The 19,484-nt window shown below is 39.1% G+C and overlaps 1 protein-coding gene across 1 annotated transcript in view; it reads right to left on the minus strand.

The window, feature by feature from the left end:
• The window catches only part of LOC138607860 (inactive N-acetylated-alpha-linked acidic dipeptidase-like protein 2), a 328,674-nt gene that overhangs the window by 186,464 nt on the left and 122,726 nt on the right, over window positions 1-19,484 (minus strand). Inside the window, exon 7 of the mRNA XM_069680514.1 lies at window positions 421-564. Within this exon, the coding sequence (XP_069536615.1) occupies window positions 421-564 (144 nt within the window). The remainder of the gene's footprint in view (window positions 1-420; window positions 565-19,484) is intronic.

The following is a 19,484-nucleotide window of genomic DNA, read 5'->3' on the forward strand; positions in this document are numbered from 1 at the left end:
GCATGAATGACCTGAAATGGCTCCTTTCAATGCAAAGGAACCTCAGTTATACAAAGAACTCATCCCAGAATTCAGAGTTCCACAAACAATCCATTAGGGTGATCCTCACCATCCAGCAATGGAAGCTAATTTCATCACCTTGGAATATTCACCCGACAAAAACTCATTGTTGCAGAAAAGAGCTAAAGCTTACAGGCATGTAAGTCAAGAGTGTTGCCTTCAGGTCCAGTTTCTTCTTCATTACAATAGACCCATATAGCACCTCTATCAATGCAGATGCAGCAAAAAGTCTTTCAGTCAGTCTTACGCTCCTACTTAATTGGTCCAAACTTTTAAGTTTAAAGCATAAGCAAAATTTTCAGGCACCAAAGTGTTATTTGTCTACAAAAGGCTGTGTCATACGATATGTTTGGTATTTACCTGTGTTGGGAGGCATGGCTAGCGGTATACAGGAGTCCCCCTGTCCCGTGGATGGAGAGGACAGTAATGTCTTTGCCAGGAAGGCAGAAATGGGCTGAACCAAAAGAGATGTCAGTCTCCCTCCGGCCTCTCTTGACACGTCAGCTGGAAAAATACAAACAGGAAACCAATCAGTTGAAATTGTGGTGAAAATCAGTGAAACAAGATCCATGAAAAATAAGAGACATGGTTACATTTCATGTTACAGTATTGTGTTGCCCTGGATAATTTTAATACCTTCATTACAGAAGTAATATATGGAATTCCACAGGGTACTTTTTTGGGTGCCCTTCTGTTGCCCAAGCTATTATTGAAAACGTTAACTCATAGTATCTACATAGTATCGTTGTTAATACATGCAGTTATGTGCCATTGAAAAAGAAATATTCTTTATCTTTACTGCCATTATCTGTCTATAGTATACCATTCATGAAAGCAGAACATACAGGAAAAATAATAGAAAACATTTAGTAAAGATTGTAAAATAATAAAGGTTCAAATGTTTTTATGATGACTTTAAACCTCATTTATTAGTACAATGACAATTTAAACTTATTACAGTATATTAAGTTTGTTGAATTGTTTATATGCTTGCAACAATCCAGAGCAACAAACATTTCTGTCCATGACTTTATTAAGACTTTTCATGTTGAAATATTACTTTACTTAATGTTCAAAGCGTTATATTAACAAGTTCTGACATGCAGTTTTTTGTGTTTTTACTCCATTGTAAGCACACTGTCAGTGCTACTGTAACGAAGGATTTGGTGTATATTTGAGTCGAAGCTTTCCAATGCAAAGCCATGTGCTGCTTAGAAACAATGCTCTTACATACTAACTTCAGAACTAGCATGGAAAATTTGGCAATTTACTGTTACAAAATCTGGGTTCTACAACATCGTAATGTGACAATCGTGTCAAAAATCTGGGGTGAAAAGAAACATTGTATTTAACTAATAAGCAAGGACCTCTAGTGATATAAATATTATATATATAATATATTTATATATATTAGATTTTTTCATACTGAAAGCACAAAAAATGCCTATAGGTAGCTGACTTACCTAAAATTGGAATATAGTATCATATCATAAACCTGTATCATGTTCATAGTATTTGTAAGTGTATATTTAAGCGGCGCCCAGTTAGTGACATGTTTTCCATCACCCAGCAGTGGTTGGTCTGCCAGAGAGGGTGGGCGGAGCTAAGCGGTTGCTTTTCTGGTCTCTGCAAGTGTTGTGAGTAAACAGTTATCTACTATTGCTGAACAAACAAAGAAAAGGTCGATGACTACAGATACAACTTCAAAAATAAGTGAAAATCCAAAGAAAAATAAACAAATTTGACGCTCAAATGAAGGCAAACAGTCTAAAAAGGAAAGCGACCGTCAGCGAGGAAAATTGAGGAAATTGAGGTTGTGGGTGATGCCAGCTCAAAAAAGGCTGTTAATGGACACAGGCCCTGAAGTCACTTTAGGTTCCCTAACTAAACTAACTTTGAAACTTTGGCCTGTGGTGTCGGCTTCGGCTTTGGAAAATTTGTGTGTGTTTTGTGATGACTGATAGGCTATGCGTTTTTACCTACTCTGGCCACATCTAGATGATAACAGTAGATAACAATAAAGTAATCCACAATCGAAGTTACTGTACATTGCCATGTGATGCGATGATTTCCAACAGTGTTCCTTTGTCAGAGAACAACACTGTATTTTAGAGTATCAAACTTCAAAAGACCACTTTCACACAATACGTCTCAGGAAATGTCTTTAATATTATATAACAGCCAGGTTTTTTGATCTTTGTCATGGCTAAAGTAAATTATTTTTAACAGACAAAGTCGTTTCTCATTACAAAGGTATGCATGCGTCGTCTGTAATATCCAATTTCCTCAGCCATTTGCATCTCGTAGACCCCATTAACTGAAGCATTTTGTGACTTTTCTGCCTTTCTTGCAGCTGAACCATACCTTGTCCAAGCTTGTGAATAATCCATATTCTAACCTTAGCTGTGAGGACATGCTCAGCAACCCTTGAAAAAGCCCCTTATGCTTTCTTTGAACCAAACGTCTAGTCAATAGCTTTCTGTGGCGGGTCTAGAGAGTGTCACGGCAGCATTCCAGCTCCACGAGATGATTAATAATCCATGGGCAACACAGAAGACAGGACAAAGGGGCTGGGGGTGTGGGGGGCTGAGAAAACTGAGTAAAAAAAAAGTAAATAAGGAAAGGCAGGGAAGGAGACGGTTGGACAGGATCAAAGAAAAACATGAGTAGTTAAAGGAGAGGAGAGGGGATAAGGTAAGAAGCGAAGAGAAGATAAAGTGACAAGAGAAGAGAAGGGTAAGAGAAATGAGATGACACTGTAGGGTGGAGGGGAAGAAAGACGCAAAGAAAAAGGTGGAGAGTGAAAGAAAGGCTAGGAAAGAGGGTCACATTAAATATAGAAAATGAAATTCTAAAGATTTCTTATTGTACAAACTAATTGCAAATTAACTGATGATTGATAAGTTGCTTTAAATGTTGAAGACTGTAAAGAAGAAAATTATACTACTTTCAAAACTGGTGCCTTAAAGACAACCCGGAGAAACTATAAAGGCCCGGTTGTATCAGGATTTAAAAGGCCAAATGTTGCCGTGAGGTTAATAAATTTCATAGGAATTGGTGTGGTCAGGGGATTTCCAGGTTGCTCCAGGGGGTCTGTTGGGTTCAACTGTTGTGAATGCATATGTCTCTGACAGACTTAATTTGCCCCCTTTGGAACTGCTGAACTTTGAGGAAAATTAGAGCTATTGTGGTTTGTTAGCTTTTATTATTATTTAGTATTACTCCCTCCATTTTTACCCCCGGTGAACTATTTTCCAGAAGTAAAAACGTCTGACTAACAGTCGAGGATACACTCTTTAACTGTGGGAACTTGTTTGTTGTCTCCCAGGCCACTAAGCTAATGGGCTCACAGTTAGCAAGCTAGCTAGCACCAGGAGCACTGTTGTACCTCCTCAATAACTGAATGTAATTATGTGAAATGCTAAGATTACAGGCTTGTACAATACAAATTTCCCCTTAGCTATCAAGCCCCCTTAATGCTGCATTAATGAATGGATTTATCTCATGTAATCGAGTTACAATTTTCAATATTAACATCAGCATGATACGATTAAATGAGAGCTACTAGTTCAGAATGACTATTTGATTCATCATACCATATTGTGGGGTCTTGTTTAAAAAAAGTACTCAAAATGTTGCATGGTATTGTGTGGTAGGAAATAAAACATGATACTGTATTTTGTTCATGTTTGTACTTGTAAATGTCTCCTTTACAAAAAAAACCCTCACTGACATACTTGCTAGTTAAAAAAACTGATGTCTTTGAAAACAACATTTGATTTCCAGAAACCATGAATAGCTCAGATTTTTAGATACAAGAAAAGCACATTTATTAGATCATCAATATTAAGGGGCAAACAGAATAAGAAGGATGAAGAGGTCTCTACCTCTGGTAGCCTATTGCATTGAGATTCAAAGCTCTTCATTACCACACACTTCAGACCTCTTTCCAAACCCTTCATTAAAAGAAGCTTGAGCACAATTGTCTTTGATGTCGGACTTTTGTTTTTAACCCTCGTCTTCTCCCACTCCACATGAATCCCGTCTTGACAAGCATCTTACATGTAATTACTGCCAGAGGTAATTATTCAGAGTAGTGTCAACATGTGCGTTCTCTCCGTTATTTATCCACAAACACTGCCTGATAACAATACTATTGCTTCTTTTTTTATGGTGGAAACTGAGTACACTTTTGACTTTGCCACAGCCTCTTGTTCAAGCCCTCAAGCACTTAATGGTAATTTAAAAGGGACATATTGCACTATTAGTGAATAGTCCTATCACACGTCCATATAATAGGTGAACTTTTGTTCCCACCTCCGATAACACTGTGTCCCACATTTCCCATAATGCAACACATTTGTGTTAAGAGTAAAGTTACTAGAAATCTAGTTCATGCCCTCATCTACGGAAGCCCTTAGTGGACATGCATCCATACATTTTATTTACTGTGTTTCCCAGTAATATCGAGTTATTTCTGGTCGTTTTCTCTAGATCTCGACTTATCTCGGCATAACAAAGCTGGTTTCCCTTGATAACAAGTTAAGTTCAGTGGTTTTCTAGAGATCTCGACTTATTTTTGTCATTATCTTGGGAAAACAAAGCTGGTTTTCTCTTAATGGGATAATTTTCTGGTGATATAGAAAACAAAAAAATAGAACGGTCACGGTGATATTACAGACCACCACATGCAGTGCTGCCATTGCCCACACTAATGAGGTAAAATAGTAAGCCTATTTCTATGTTCATTTGGTGCTTTTGCAACTCATCTGATCTTCTGATGTTATTGTGGTGCTGTGTCGTTATCGTGATAAGGTGATAAATCTATCACAAATAGATCTCAAGATAACGACGAGGACTAACTCTTAATCACGGGAAAACAGAGTAAGTAAAATGTATGGCTGCATGTCCGCTAAGGGCTACCGTACTCTTTTATAGAACACAATCAACATTTCTAACACGGACTTTTAAACAACAATATAAGCCATTTCTGATTTGCCTGCTCTCTTGTTACAGTTAAGTAAAGTTTAGGAGTTTGTTAAAGAGAAAGAGCTGACAGTTGGTAGGTGGTGAGGCTTAAAGTAGTGTGGTAGTTATATACTTTATATGTCTGTCCATTGGCTCTCACCTCAGAACCCGTTTTTTTCTTTCATTGCTATATGAAACTTCACACAATTTTCTCAATAGCCATTGAATATTAAGGTCATTTAAGTGTTCCTGGAGAGGGCGGCCGAATGAACCCAATGCCACAATGTAGCAACTGTAAAGTGAATAGGCACCATACAAGTGTAGTCAGAGTTTCCCGTTATATTTAATCAAAGACAGAGTGAAAACTTTTAGAAAGTGTATTAAGGAGTGCAAGAAGTACGTAAGCTAAAATGACCCTTCTAGCCCACTCTAGACTTGACTCATGAATCTGGTTTTAAACAGAGATACTTGAATCAATTGATGTGAACTACCTGTGGCGTCCCCACAAAGCAGCATTGTCCTGAAAACACAACACAAGTCCACAATTCAAAGCCTTGAGACTGATAAATCCAATGAAGAAACGAAACATATTTTAAAGGCTGATATTTTGAAATAGCCAAAGTACTGAAATTCTCTTCCCACCTGTCCTTCCTCACACGCCGTCTCCTTGAAATTCCTGCCTTTTACTGTCAATGTTTTTCATGGCATTTAACCTTGTCCTTCTCCTCTTTTGTCTCCATCCTCTGAATGTCCAGTAAAAAGAAGAATAAAATCTTACCTTGGAAGTGCCCATGCTCTGTAATGCAGTCTATCCAATACTGGACACTGATATTAGCTGATACCTGGATTGATGGACTGGATCTGTACAGCCAGCATTTCTATTTGTGCGTTTTGTGTGAGGACCTGTGCAGGCCTCTGACATCTTGACATATTCAACAAAGAGGGAAGAGTAGCGGCTTACTGCATGATATCGAGGATGGGTGGAAAAATCATCTAACCACTTTGATAAAACTGTCAAGAAGTTAGTATTTCATGGACTCCGAGACACCGCTTGATTTCCTAACTGATGTTTTTGTAACATTGATGATATACTGAAAAGTTAAAGGGACACTGCAACAATCTTCATGTCTCTTTTCTAATTACTATTAATATGTCTTATTTAGGGAGGGAGTGTAAAAAGTGTCCCCTAAGAGGTTACACCAACTGCCGCTCTTCATAGTTGTTGTTACCTCATTTTCTAATTCATCGTTTTTAGAGGCCCATCTCTGACTCTGTCCTTGAGAGTCTGACATGAGCTTAGATGGGCGGCATGATGGTTCAGTGGTTAGTGCTAGCTCACAGTTTGAAGGTTCCTAGTTTGAGTCCTGGTTCGGACAAAGAGGGCCTTTCTGCGTGGAGTATGCATGTTGTCCCCGTGCATGAGTGGATTCCCTCCGGGTACTCCAGCCTTCTCCCACAGTCCAAAGACATGCTCATTAGGTTAACTGGTGACTGTGAATTTTCTGTAGGAGTGAGCGTGAAAGGTTGTCTGTCTCTATGTGTCAGCCCTGTGATTGACTGGTGATCAGTCCAGGATGTACCCCCGCCTCTCGTCCAATCTGGGATAGGTTCCACCCCCCCCACAATAGGATAAGTGGTATAGATAAGGGATGGACATTATTACATTATTAAAGAATTAACTTATTCTTAACAAATTCCATGAAAATCCTGTTTCAATAGTTTGGGGACCTTAGAGAAACTTTGTAGAACAATGAATCCCTTGGTTTTAATGGGATGTGTTCAGAATAACACAGAAAAGATAAATTAGATTCATAGAACATTACCTTTAAAAGGAAATATATAAGACAATGACCAAAGCATCAGTGTATAATGAACTAAAGGCCTATGATGTTAAGGTTCTATAGCTACCCAGCCTTTTATGTGTGAAATATGTTTTCAAGGTTCAATAAAAGACTGAATTACATTTTACGATGGATGTTTTTGTCGTGTATTATGAGCCAAGTTGCATTACTGACTGACAAAAGTGCAGTGGAATAATGTTGAAAACCTCATATCAGGGCTGTGTGTGTATTTGTCCTGATGTATTTCCCTGCATTCTATTGATTTTTATGGCATGCAGTCCAACACAAATTGCTAACTAAAGTGGCTAAATAAATACCGACCTTGGACAAGAAATGTCCTAAATCATGCCCTTCTGGAAGATATCATAGTGAAAACAACGAAGCATTCCTAAAGATCTCAGTGAGACATACTTGTGCCACATTTGATATCTTCATAGAGATGTAAACAACTGGAACAGCGAGGTTTCCCCAAGAGGTTCATGCACTGCGGCTGAGACAACAAGGGTCCCCTGAGAGGTCAGTGTCACGTGTACCTCAACCTAAACATTCTTTTTTTTATACTTGTTTTTTATTTTACTTTTACCATTTGATGCCATTCTGTACTATTTTATTCCCCTTATATCATAGCAGATGGATCGACCAACTGACTGGCAGATAAACAGACAGAACACCCCCACATTGCCAGCTCTACAGCCCCACCACTCTAAAAAAAAACAAGCCTGTAGACATAAATACCATGTGATGTAAAGCATAACAAAACATATTTAACCACGTCAGACACACATAGGATACAACATGTAGCCCCAAGACTTGGCTCAGTCAGGCCTGTGTTGTGTCAGTGTGATTGTGTGTGCGTATTTCTAAGAATGAATCGTAAGGAGACGATGGAGACAGATGACGGCAGATTTAAAACATGAAACAAATGAGATGGCAGGAAGCGTCACATGGTCTCCCGCAGTGATCAAAGCAGGGGAGAGGAATGCATTACATCTAATAAGCACTGCAGGAGGCTCCTTCTTTCTCAGCCCCATGAATATGTGACATCTCACTATTAGACTAAGCTCACACGAGCGGCCGGATAGAAGACGGAGAGACAGGAATGGAGATTTGAGTAGAGAGGCAGGTACTGAGAAGAGAGAGGAAGTGATTAAAGTTCTCTATATCGCAACGCCAAAATTAAATCTGGCTTATTGATTCGGACGGAATTATTCATACTTTTGTTCCTTCCAGTCAGTACTAATTCCATGCTTTCCTGCTTCGCTTTTGGCAGCTCGGTTTTGTAAGCATAAAATGCTGTTGAAAGTCTATTTCTAAATCCAGTCACACAGAGCAGGTTCTTCATTATGTCAATGTTGGACTCAAAGGGGCTCCGGATGCCATTCTTTCATTGTTATTCCACGGTCTTCGACGTTAGATGTGAATTGCTATGAAGGAAATTTACGGTGTCACTGGCTACCAGACGGCAGCTCCATAATAGCCCAAGAATGAGCTTTTCCATGACATGCAAAAGACAGCATAAAAGAGTGTGCGTTATATTCGCAAAAGAGTCAAAACAGCGACTGTACCAACTGTATGGTTTTAGCATCAGTGTACCCTCTGACTGCACATGTGAAGTGCTTCCATGGCTGCTCAGCCTCTGACTGATCCAAGAAGTCATCAGGTGAATCTAGTAAAGGTTTTTTGTCCCTCAAATATACAAATTAAATGAAGCAGTCCTCAGTCAGAATAAAAAAGGATTGAAGTTGAGACATAGGGCCAAGATGAAATTTTCTGTTTCTACCAATTCTACTTTGCCCGTGAAAAGAAAATCGTATCACTTGCCCTTCAGTTCAAGTAAAGTCTAGACCATGTCAATGTCAATGTCTAGACCGTGCTTTTTTAAAATTATTATTCAAAGACACTCATCTATTCCGTGATGAGCAAGCACTTGGCAACAGTGGGAAGGAAAAACTTCCTTTTAACTAAGAGAAACATTGAACATCTGCCACGACTGGTTGGACTAAGAGACAGAGACATTTATAAAGAAAACTGATTTTAAGTTGCAAGTAAAACCCAATACAAACTGCATATCTGATTTCAAGCCGTCGCATTCAATGTCCAAATGAATCTTACAAATTTAATATTTGAAATCATTCATTCAACAAATCAATTTCCTTACTCGAGTGTTCAAGAAGAATGTGACAAATTACATCTGTGTAACGGCCTGCTCTGATATTCTTCCATCCCCAAAACTTTAAAACACTTCTATCTTTCAAAGTTTAATGATAAGACCAAAGTCTTTCTCGTCTGATTCTAGCATCCCTCTCCTCTAGAGGAGTAAGGGAGATCAGGAATTTTTCAGACATTTTAATGATCTGCATAGAACAAAAAGAAGCAATCAGGGCTTTGGGCAAGTTGCCTGTGCCTTGTTTCATCTTGTTCAGAATTCATGGTTCTGTGCAAGTTAATACTGGGCAAGTCATAGTATGAAAATACTTAATGTGAGTCAGTGTCACATATTGAACCTATTGATTTGTCCTCTACCAACCTTGTTTTGAGAACAACCAGTTCTCAATCTGCATGTAACCACTAACTAAATAGTTTGGTTACTTTTAAGCTGGGTTTACACGCACACTTTCGTGTCATTCCGATTGAAGATTTCAGTTAAACAGGTTTACATGGCATGTGATCCATTACAATCTGTTGTTTACATGCCGGGACGCATTTAATCGGTGTGACATGCGCACATTATGCATTCGGTTCGGCACGTGTGTAACTGACGTGCATGGACCTACAAGAAGTCCTCTCTGTGTGGAGACGCTGCTCGCAACAGCAGGGGCCCAGCACGAGGGGAGGCTGTTCAGATGTTAATCAATGGTGGATGAGGATCTTGGTATTAGAAACATTATAGAATTACCGAATACGGAAAAGTTCTATGTTTCTTACTTTTCTTCCGTCTAGCCTTCCAATAATATTAAGGTCTCTCAATGTTTGAATTAAAAATATGCTATAGGAGGGTGTCCAGTTTAACCTGGATGCTTGTGAAACATCACTTCACAATTCTGTCATGACGGAGGGCATGCGCAGAAGAACACAGTCAGGATGTAAATGGGTCAAATCGTTTACATGGTATAATTTTTCAGTTGATCGGTTTATGAAAAGGTTTAAACCTTGGCCTTTTTATTCTGAGGTGTTGATATGGAGCATTTTTATTCAGTTTGGGCTTTTAAACTGAATTTACAGCCAGCATGTTTAATAAAACCATACAGATTGAGATTGGCAGCCTCGGAACCCATCAGCTAGTTTGTTTTTCAGCCACCAAAACATACGCACAACAAAATATGGTAAATTAGAGTGACAACAGTTTCCAGAGAACCTCCAGTGGACGATACTACTCAGGCTATCCAAATGGAGATTTGTGTTTATTGAGATCTGGAGTGTAGTAAAGTGGTTGGAACTGTTCAGCCTAAGCCAGATATCTTGGTTGGTTTTATCCTCAAAGTCTAAAATAAATCTACTTCCTCCCTCCAACATCGCTGCAAAACAGTCAATCCATTCACACTAACTTCAATACTGCTTTTGTACTGTATCGAAAGAATGCTTTTGGAACCAGAAACAAAGCTCAGCTAACAAATGTGCACAAATACGTTGTAATACAGTGTTTTAAGAATTGAAATCCAGAAGGCCTCAGTTATCAGGCTAATAAAAGGTAGGAAACTTGTTCCTTAGTGCCTAAAGGGCTAAAACAGTTACATTTGAAGTTACCCAAAGTTAGTAAGACATACTATAAGACTATACAGCTCTACAAACTTTGACAAAATATGTATTTACTGCGGTAAGCCTTTGGACAGCAGTATAGCTCTTCCCATTCAGACATTTAAAAAAAGGGTTTTCCATAGGTGAACCTGCAGCATGAGTATGTGTATGCTGTTTACTCAGAGTTTTTACATGCTAACAAGCTCATTGGCAACATGTTTTCTAGCGCGGTGTTGACAGTCCCAGGTGTATCTACTGCCAGAACAGACTGTCTCTCACTATGGAAAAAAACAAAAGTTGGTGGAAGCCAACTGGTGGTTCTCAGCGGGCTGGCGACATTGTTGTTTTAATAGACTTTGATTGTGTTTTGATATTCCTGAGCTGCTGAAGTGTTGGATCCAGGGAATAACTAATCCTTCTCTAATGATGATGGTGTTTTAATGAAAGCTTAATGACACTCTTAACACCCTGGTGTACTTACTGCCAGTGTCTGCCAAAAACAGAGAAAGATGAGGAGAGGAAGAAGAAAAGATGGAGTTGGTGTTAAGAGAGACATGGCATGTTGGGATGAAGAACACTGAAGTGACCCCACAAGCCTCCGCAGACCCTACTATCAACGGCACTCTTTTACCTCCCATGTCAGCTTGGCACGAGCAGGGCTTGGTGGTCAAGATAGCAGTAGGTGTCCGATAAGAATTTCAAAGAGGACACTTTACAGATTATAAATGAGGGCTTTTCAAAGTAAGGCTTGCTGCAAAAGATTTCACATTTTGTGAGTTCTGGATTTTGTTGATTAAAGTTTAATAAACACTTGGTTAATCAGTACGAGGTGTGCCCCGCCACCCGCCCAATGACAGATGGGATAGGCTCCAGTCCCCCGCGACCCTGAAGAGGATAAGCGGTATAGATAATTTGGTGGATGGATGGAAACACTTGGTTAACATTGTGCAATGGTGCCAAATTGATTATGTTTTAACAATGACTTGAGAATGTAAGGGCGCCAAAGTCTTAGTTTTAGGAAAAATATCATGGTTTTGTTTTTAACTAATTTATGGAAAAATGTATGGAAAATGGACTGCATCTAATGCCTTTCTAGTCTTCTGACCATTCAAGGCGCTTTACACTACATTTACCCTTTCATTCACACATTCACACACTGATTTAGTGCCATACAAGGCACATCTCCGACTGATCATTCAACACAATGCTTCTGGGAGCAGTTTGGGGTTCAGTATCTTGACCAAGGATTCTTTGGCATGTAGACTGGTGGAGCTGGGGATTGAACCACCTACCTCCCAATTGGAGGGCAACCCACTCTACCTCTGAGTCACAGCGTTGCATGAGTTCAGTGGTAATTATGAGTCAGAATATGGGTTGTAATGTTGAAATTAAGAAGTTAATTCCTACTTTTGGATAGGAGCAATTTCATTTGCCAAGAGTTGTGTGAAAAACAACATCAAGTTCTCAGATCTATTAAAGGAAGTTTCACTCTTTATTGACCCAGAACTAAAAAAGATATTGTGTGTCCTCATTTACCAAGACAAAGAGAAGCTCACAGTTTAGACTAGGCTATCTGTTCTCGCAATAAAAAAGTCACAATGTTTTAATTTGTCAATTTTTGCACAAAGTCCTGCTCCTAGTGCATATTAAGTGAAATAAGAAGAGGAAAGGAAATACAATCAGACAGAAAACTGAAATATGTTATATAACTAAACATTTCCCATTTTTACAGGCCTTACTGATTGTTTTATTGGTGTTTGTGCCAAGCAAGAGGATGCAGCAGAACAGCAAGTTTCTCAGTTAATGGTTTTTATAAGATTTTACAAACTAAAAACCTTTAAAATACACCAAAACACTGTACTTTAGCCTAAAATATGTGTATATAGGGAAAGTCCCAGAAATTGTAACTCAACAGAATATCAGCTAACTTCATACAGTCAGTTTGTACACAGTCATATATTTGGATTTTTGTTTACATTTGTAATTCATTTATCTAATCCAGATTATCCAATGTATTAATACTTAACCTTCTAAACAGTGTAATGCCCATTTCCTTAAATTAACCCATACTTGTGCTTATTCTGTCTGAGGGCATCTTACACTGCACCACTTCATCCCCGCTCCACTGTCCCCAACGTGACTCCAGAGCTGTGCTGGGGTTCACTCATCTGCTCCCCTGTATGCACAACACATTTTCACTCCCAGCTTGTCAAATACAGCAGCTTTGTCAGGATGCCTACACATCAAAATATGACGATATAGGTACCCCTCAAGTGTCTGTTTTGCCTGTGCAAAGCATCTGCCAGTCAGGATAAATGACTGACCTTTTTATTCAAATGCACTTAAAGTAGTGTTGGGAATTACGCTTCTTTGAAAGGAACCGGATCTTATGGCTCTGTTCCTTTCTGAGAAGCGCATCGTTCTTTTTTCTTTTCTTTTTTTTCCCGTTTATCTGCGAAATAATCTCTAGGATGATGATAGGGTAAGATTTGGATCAGATTTGAACTTAGACATCCCACCAATATTATTTCAATTTTCATGTGTGGACCCGGGTTAGCAGCAGTAAATTACTCTACCTACATTGTAAACATAACACAAGGTGGCGCCATACCCCTCTGCTTTGTCAGTAAATTTACTCTCTGTATGAAATCGGATCGTTCTCAAACGTCACAACACTAACTCATAGTTTTTTTAAGAAAGCAGGTGATAATGAAGAGTGCAGGCTGGCAATGTCAAGATGGTTTGTTATTGGTCAACAGTGGAAATCCATGTAGTAAAGTTCACCAAAGATTAATGCAACGCAAGGGATTTGTGCAAAAATAATGGCCACTCATATCTAGCATAGTCATATCACTCATGTGTAGCTCTTGAATAAATTGTTGTATTGGCTTTGTTTATGTCAGTGGTACAGTCTCCCCAGAGCCAGGTGCGGAAATCTGAAACATTCCCTTAAGTGTGTGCAATGAGGTCACTTTATTTGCACTTAATAATTAACGTAATAATTAACAATAAAATCCCTGTCTTCAGTTATTTATTTGGTTATATTTATTATTTATTTACCAATATTTAATTGACGTATGATTTTTTTGTTACACTGCAAGTCACTTTGCCTGTGCAGGACAATAAGGGCCTGTGTCCACTAAAAGCAGTTCAGCGTTTTTTAGTGCTCAGCATCCTCAACGCAAAATGCCCTCCTAGTCAGCTGTTTTTTGTCACTGCTTTCACGGCGCTCTCAGTTGAAAACAGTTGAACTTTTGGAACACCGCCGCCCTCTTCAATGTCACTTCTCCCTCACCGACCAATCAAAAGCAAGAAGGGACGGGACTTCAGATATTAACTTTGTCAACAACAATGGCGGAGGAGAAGCGTAATGTTACGTTTGTTTGGAGAATACAATTTTAATGTCTAGTGTTGCTGCTAATGCCGGGACACAATTTCTTTCCATCATTTTTTGTTTTCTTTGTAAAATTTCATTGAATAAAATCAAGTATTAAAGAGAAAAGTACAGAGAAAGTTAAAACAGACTTAACGATTACTACCGAGGGAAGCGGAGGTGCTGCCAGACAACTGTCATGACCTAGCAACAGTAAGCGCCGGCAAGAAGCGCTCTGAAATTGAGGTTGGGATGCTGCCAGCGCAAAAAGCGGTGTTAATGGACACAGGCCCTAAAGACTGAGCAGAATCAAGTGTGTAGGAAAAAAAGAAAATAAATTCAAATCCATTGATTATATTCTGAAGATAAATGTCCTCAGTAGCAGGAAGCAATTTAGTCATTTTAAGTGGCCAATGTGTGTTGGAACAGCACTAACATTAAAACTGCATCACATGTTTTTGGTCTTTTATATAGACACTGTTAAAAAGGAGTAGTAAAATTATGGCAGTCTGCTGTAGGAGAATATCTCTGTATGCATATAATGCAAAATGTGGTACAAAAGCGAAAAGCCAGAGGTCTCCTTCCATTTTCATAAGAAAAGATAACGAGGGATGAAGTCAGTCAGAAGTCATCAGATGCCAGCAGTGTGCATTATTCAGACTACAGAGATGTTAATAAAGAGGTTATGGCCCAGAATTACTTGCTCTCAACAGGAAACAAAGAGAAAGCACTGACACACCAGAGTTACGCACAGCCGTACACATAGACACAGCGTGTATACGCATACATGGGGATACACAGGTCATGCCACTCGCAATTACTTCCACTTGACAGTGTGTGAATATGGCAAGGCTTGGCAGCATGCTGTACAGTGTGCAACCTCAAGAGACGAGCCAGGTTAAAGCAGAATTAGCCTGACACAATTTTCATGGTAATACGAAGGAACATAAGGGAATACTGATTCAAATGCCAAAAAAACGTGCCCTTGCAATATGAATGTGATTCAGAAATGAACTGCTGCTGCTCCTCTTTCTGCTGACTTTTATTATTGTGATGTAGAACACATTCTGAGTTAACATACAGTATGTATGACCTGTTTGTACAGTGTCTCTGTTTTGCCTCTGTTAAATGCGTAACTTCCAGCAGAGCGTAAAAGCATCTGTTAGAAGTCCATACATTATGAATCAGTAGGTCATAAAGCATAGAAAATTCATCTTATCGACTATTTATGCTGCCATAGATTTTAATGGAATTTGGTTCACGGTGCCTCTTTGATGATGCAATTTCTTGGGAGATATTGGAAATTAGTTATTCTTTGGCAGGAAAGGGCATCTTGATCAATATTTGTCAGGTATCATATACAGTAAGAAATGTTACGAGAATTGTTGTAATTTATAATAGATTACATTGTCAGTCAATAAACCAAGACCGAATTTTGAGAAATACTTCAAAAAATTCAACTGCAAAATGTTTTCCCTCCGCAATATTTTTTTGATCCATACAGAAGATTTAATAGGGACGCTTACTTTGGTACAACTTTTTTTAGTTTCTATCTTCATGTTAATTGCTTTTTGAACTGTGTAAACACATTCTGAGGAACATCAAGTGGAAGTGAAATCCCTTATATTACACATGGCAAACAAACACTAATTCTGACTGTGACTCTGATTGTAATGTTGTTCACAGCTAATCTGTTAAAGGTGTTGGTGAATTGTTCATTTTAAAAGCTGTGAGCACCACAAAGAATAACCTTAATATCCATCGTAAATGGATATCTAAAACCCAGTAATACAGCAGCCAATCTCGGATCCCTTCGGCTATAGTCTGATGGTGATATATCGACTCTAGGCACAACGGTGAACACGGCGGGGTACACGACAACTTCCTTTTCTGTGTGCCGCATTGTTTACAGAAAAAGAACTCATTTTTCTTATGAATTTACTTGAACTAACAGGTCTTGCCTTTGCTAAAAATTCAACATTGTGATGCAGATTAGTAAAAACTAAAAAATTAAGCTTTGTCAGGTCTGTCCTCAAGAGGAGACAAAGTACTTTTAAAATGCTCGATTGTTGAATGGAGAACGGATCGATCATTTCTGATGCATACGAGGAAGTCAGGAAACCGGCTTCGTGACACAGCATCAAGGGAATTTGTCTCAAGTTGAATCTTAGATTTAGAATGGATTGTTAGCTGTTAGCATGCAGATATCTGTTTATAGAGATTTATAAGAAGCTAAATGGTTTTCAGATCACGCTGATGGGAGGCGGGATGTCATTACGGCGCATTACGTTCCGCCTGCTTTTGCTCTCCACACGGACCATTTTCCCTGCATACGCCGCAGCCTGCTGATACATGATGGTATATTACTCGGACTACAAGCTTAGTACAAACGGAAACCAGAACACTTCCCGTACTACAAATCCACTTCTACATGTAAATAGAAATTATACAGCAACTGACAGGGCTCAAGTTCAGGGGGAAGAAAGACTACTTGTTTTTTCATTTGGGTTTCAAACCCTGTATTTTGTCTGGTTTCAGTAATGGACATTAATAGTAATATACACTGTTAAATTTAGGACATGATCTTAAGACTGCCAAGACTATATTCAGAGTATTATTCTAATTCCTAAACCACAGAGAATTGACCATCAATATGTAGGTTTTGTCTAAATACTGCAAAGTTACATCATTGGAGAAGCCATGGTGTTATTCTGGAAGACTTTGGCGCCAAACACAAAAAAAATTGCTTCTAGTCTCCTGACCACTTTAATATATATTTAATACTGTTATTTATACCTCAGACTAAATAAAAAAAACATCTACAAACACTACAATTAAACACCATTTACTTTCATATAAATATAGAATAAAATGTTGCAACTGTATACAATCAGTTCTTGTAAAGAAGCCTCTGTCCCTCTAAATTATGAATTTTCTGTGTTGAATTAAAGTATAAAAAACAAGCAGTGGTGTACTGCTGTTTCACAAGAGGGCACCACTGCATTGCAATTATTGAGTGGGGCTTTAATCCCTGCAGTAGAGACAAGTGGCGACTGTATGGACTATCTCGCCGTATAGACAGGCTCCCAGTTAAAGAGCCTGACCCTCTGCAGTTGGTGTGTAAGCCGGAGGGAAGACATGTTTGGTTAGTGGCTGCAACTCAGAGTGGTGCTTCTAAAGCTGCTTATGGGGAGAGAGGAAGAGAGAGCGAGAGAGAGAGAGGGGTCGAGAGATAAAAAGACATAATGACACTGACAGACGGGGGAAATGAGTCAGAGGGATAAACACACACTGTTTGATTTGACAGACTTTGTTCACCCCCAAGGGGGAAAGTCTCTTTCCTGCCTCTGGTTGGGGTGTGAGGTAAAGTGTCCTGTCCAAGAAGGCTTCAGTGTCTGTGCATGTTTGTTTGTGTGTGTGTGTGTGTGTGTGTGTGTGTGTGTGTTAGAGATTCAACCTGAACCCTTAAAACTTGCATACAACCAGTGTAACTGCTGACAGCCTGCTTCACTGCAGAGCTCGTCTTTGACAATGGGAGTCGTGGTGTTCTATTGCACTCAGGTGAAACAGCATGAGAAGCGCAAAATGACCCTAGTGGTGACGGTCGGGGGATTGATTCCTGTGTGAAACCAAAACACAAGAGGTACGGCTTTGTCCACAGGGGGCGCCAAAATCAACACAAAGATTATATAATCTGTCTTATAGTGCGAGTGCAGTATGTGAGGTGTGTTACAGAATGGTGCATTGGGGGCATCCAGCCTTCAACAGTATTATAACATCTGGGTCTACCGATTTTTACACATTTTTTTTACACATTTTTTTTTTGGCCCTTCATGGCTTTATTGAGAGGTCAGTGGATAGTGTTGGAAACAGGGGAAGAGAGTGGGGATGAGGGCGGGAGTTGAACCCGGGGTCGCCGCAGGACTAAAGCCTCTGTATAAGGCCACCGATTTAACCGCTGTGCTAAACCGGCACCCATGCATCTACTATTTAAGAAAAATTTAATGATGGACATGCAGTACGTGAACACATTTTTAGGTTTAATAAAGTTTCCACAATTTCAACTTTCACATGCTGGGTATTTTACTGGATGTTACAGTATTTTTAGACTCAAGAAAGATTCATTCATTTTCCATCATAATTTAATTGAGGGAGAGCAGAGATAGTAGTAAAACACATTCTTTTAAAGGTCCTCATAAATCACTTAAAACTTCCAAAGGAACTTTTCGAGAAAATAAACAACACTTTTAAACACTAATTAATGTAGAATTCCTTTGACATAACTTCAAAGTTTAATCTCAAAGAAAGAAATAAGCAAACTAAATCGAGATAATTACGCTTCTTACACTTATTGTTACAGCAATATTTTTAACCATTATGTGGAACTATTTCGACTCAAAATACCTGCTAAGCAAAAATAATACTAGCATTGTATCCTCACACAATGACTTTATGATATCCAAAGTGATGCACAGTATTTTTGTGTGTTATCCAAAGAATGTCAAACATGTTTTCATGCCAGTTTGTCAAATAGGCTACTAACACTTAGTCACAGCCCATCAATGGCAGTTCATAGACTTGTAGTGTCTGTTTAGAGTCAGTTTCAGTTCTGTTCTTGAAGTCCTGCCTTCATCGTTCATGTAACTGAGCGTACCCCCCCTTTAAGTTATTTTGCACCATACTCTGAGATGTTTCTATTATGTTGTCCGAATGCTGCTCAAGATTAGAAACACCTCTCAGTATAACACAACACAGTTTAACAGCACTAAAATCTACATCCTCAAAAATGATCGTAAAGTTTAATTAACACCTCTGGCTCAGGCGAGGAGCAAATGCAGGCACCATTGATTGGTATGCAAGTGACACGGGTTAAGTGTTAATAATGTTAATGATGCGGTGGCACAATGGTTGATTTAGAAATCATTGAAAAGAGTAGAGCTTAAATGTTTTAATTTTTTTCCTTTTCCTTTTTTTTCCTAATGCATTTTATTCTATAAATTGTGCGTTTGGTTTTCCCAAGAGTCCAATTTGGACCACTGGAGTCAAAGTGTTGACTCATAATGACCACATTGGAAAATAACCAACATACGCACACAGGCAGAGGAGAAGAGCGGAGAGGAATATGTCTCCCTGTCACCCCTCTCTGTAATCCTGTCCTTTCCTATTGCACATTCAAATGGGAACTAATTTGTTTGCTGGGGGGGGGAGGCGGCACGGTCATGGTCACAACAAATCCTCGTTGGGAAAAACACTTTTGCATTTGGCCAGACTTAAGTGTCTATCTCATCCCAAATGAGCTGCAGGAGCATAGGCCAGAAAGGATAGAGGCAGAGAGAGGAACAGGGATGGAGTACAGCTTAATTGGCCAGAAGAGGCGACTGCAGCGAAGATAGAGGGTTTTGTTACTAATTCTGCCTCAATGCTTATTGCTATTCAATCTAGCTTACTTTATGGGGAGAGAAGACTAAACCCCATGAAGGAAAACAGTCTTGTTATAGGCTGCTGGA

This window comes from Semicossyphus pulcher, unplaced genomic scaffold (genome assembly GCF_022749685.1).
Source record: "Semicossyphus pulcher isolate SPU_LCO1_2020_fin unplaced genomic scaffold, fSemPul1.0.p SCAF_4, whole genome shotgun sequence".
In the NCBI taxonomy this organism is placed as follows: Eukaryota; Metazoa; Chordata; class Actinopteri; order Labriformes; family Labridae; genus Semicossyphus; species Semicossyphus pulcher.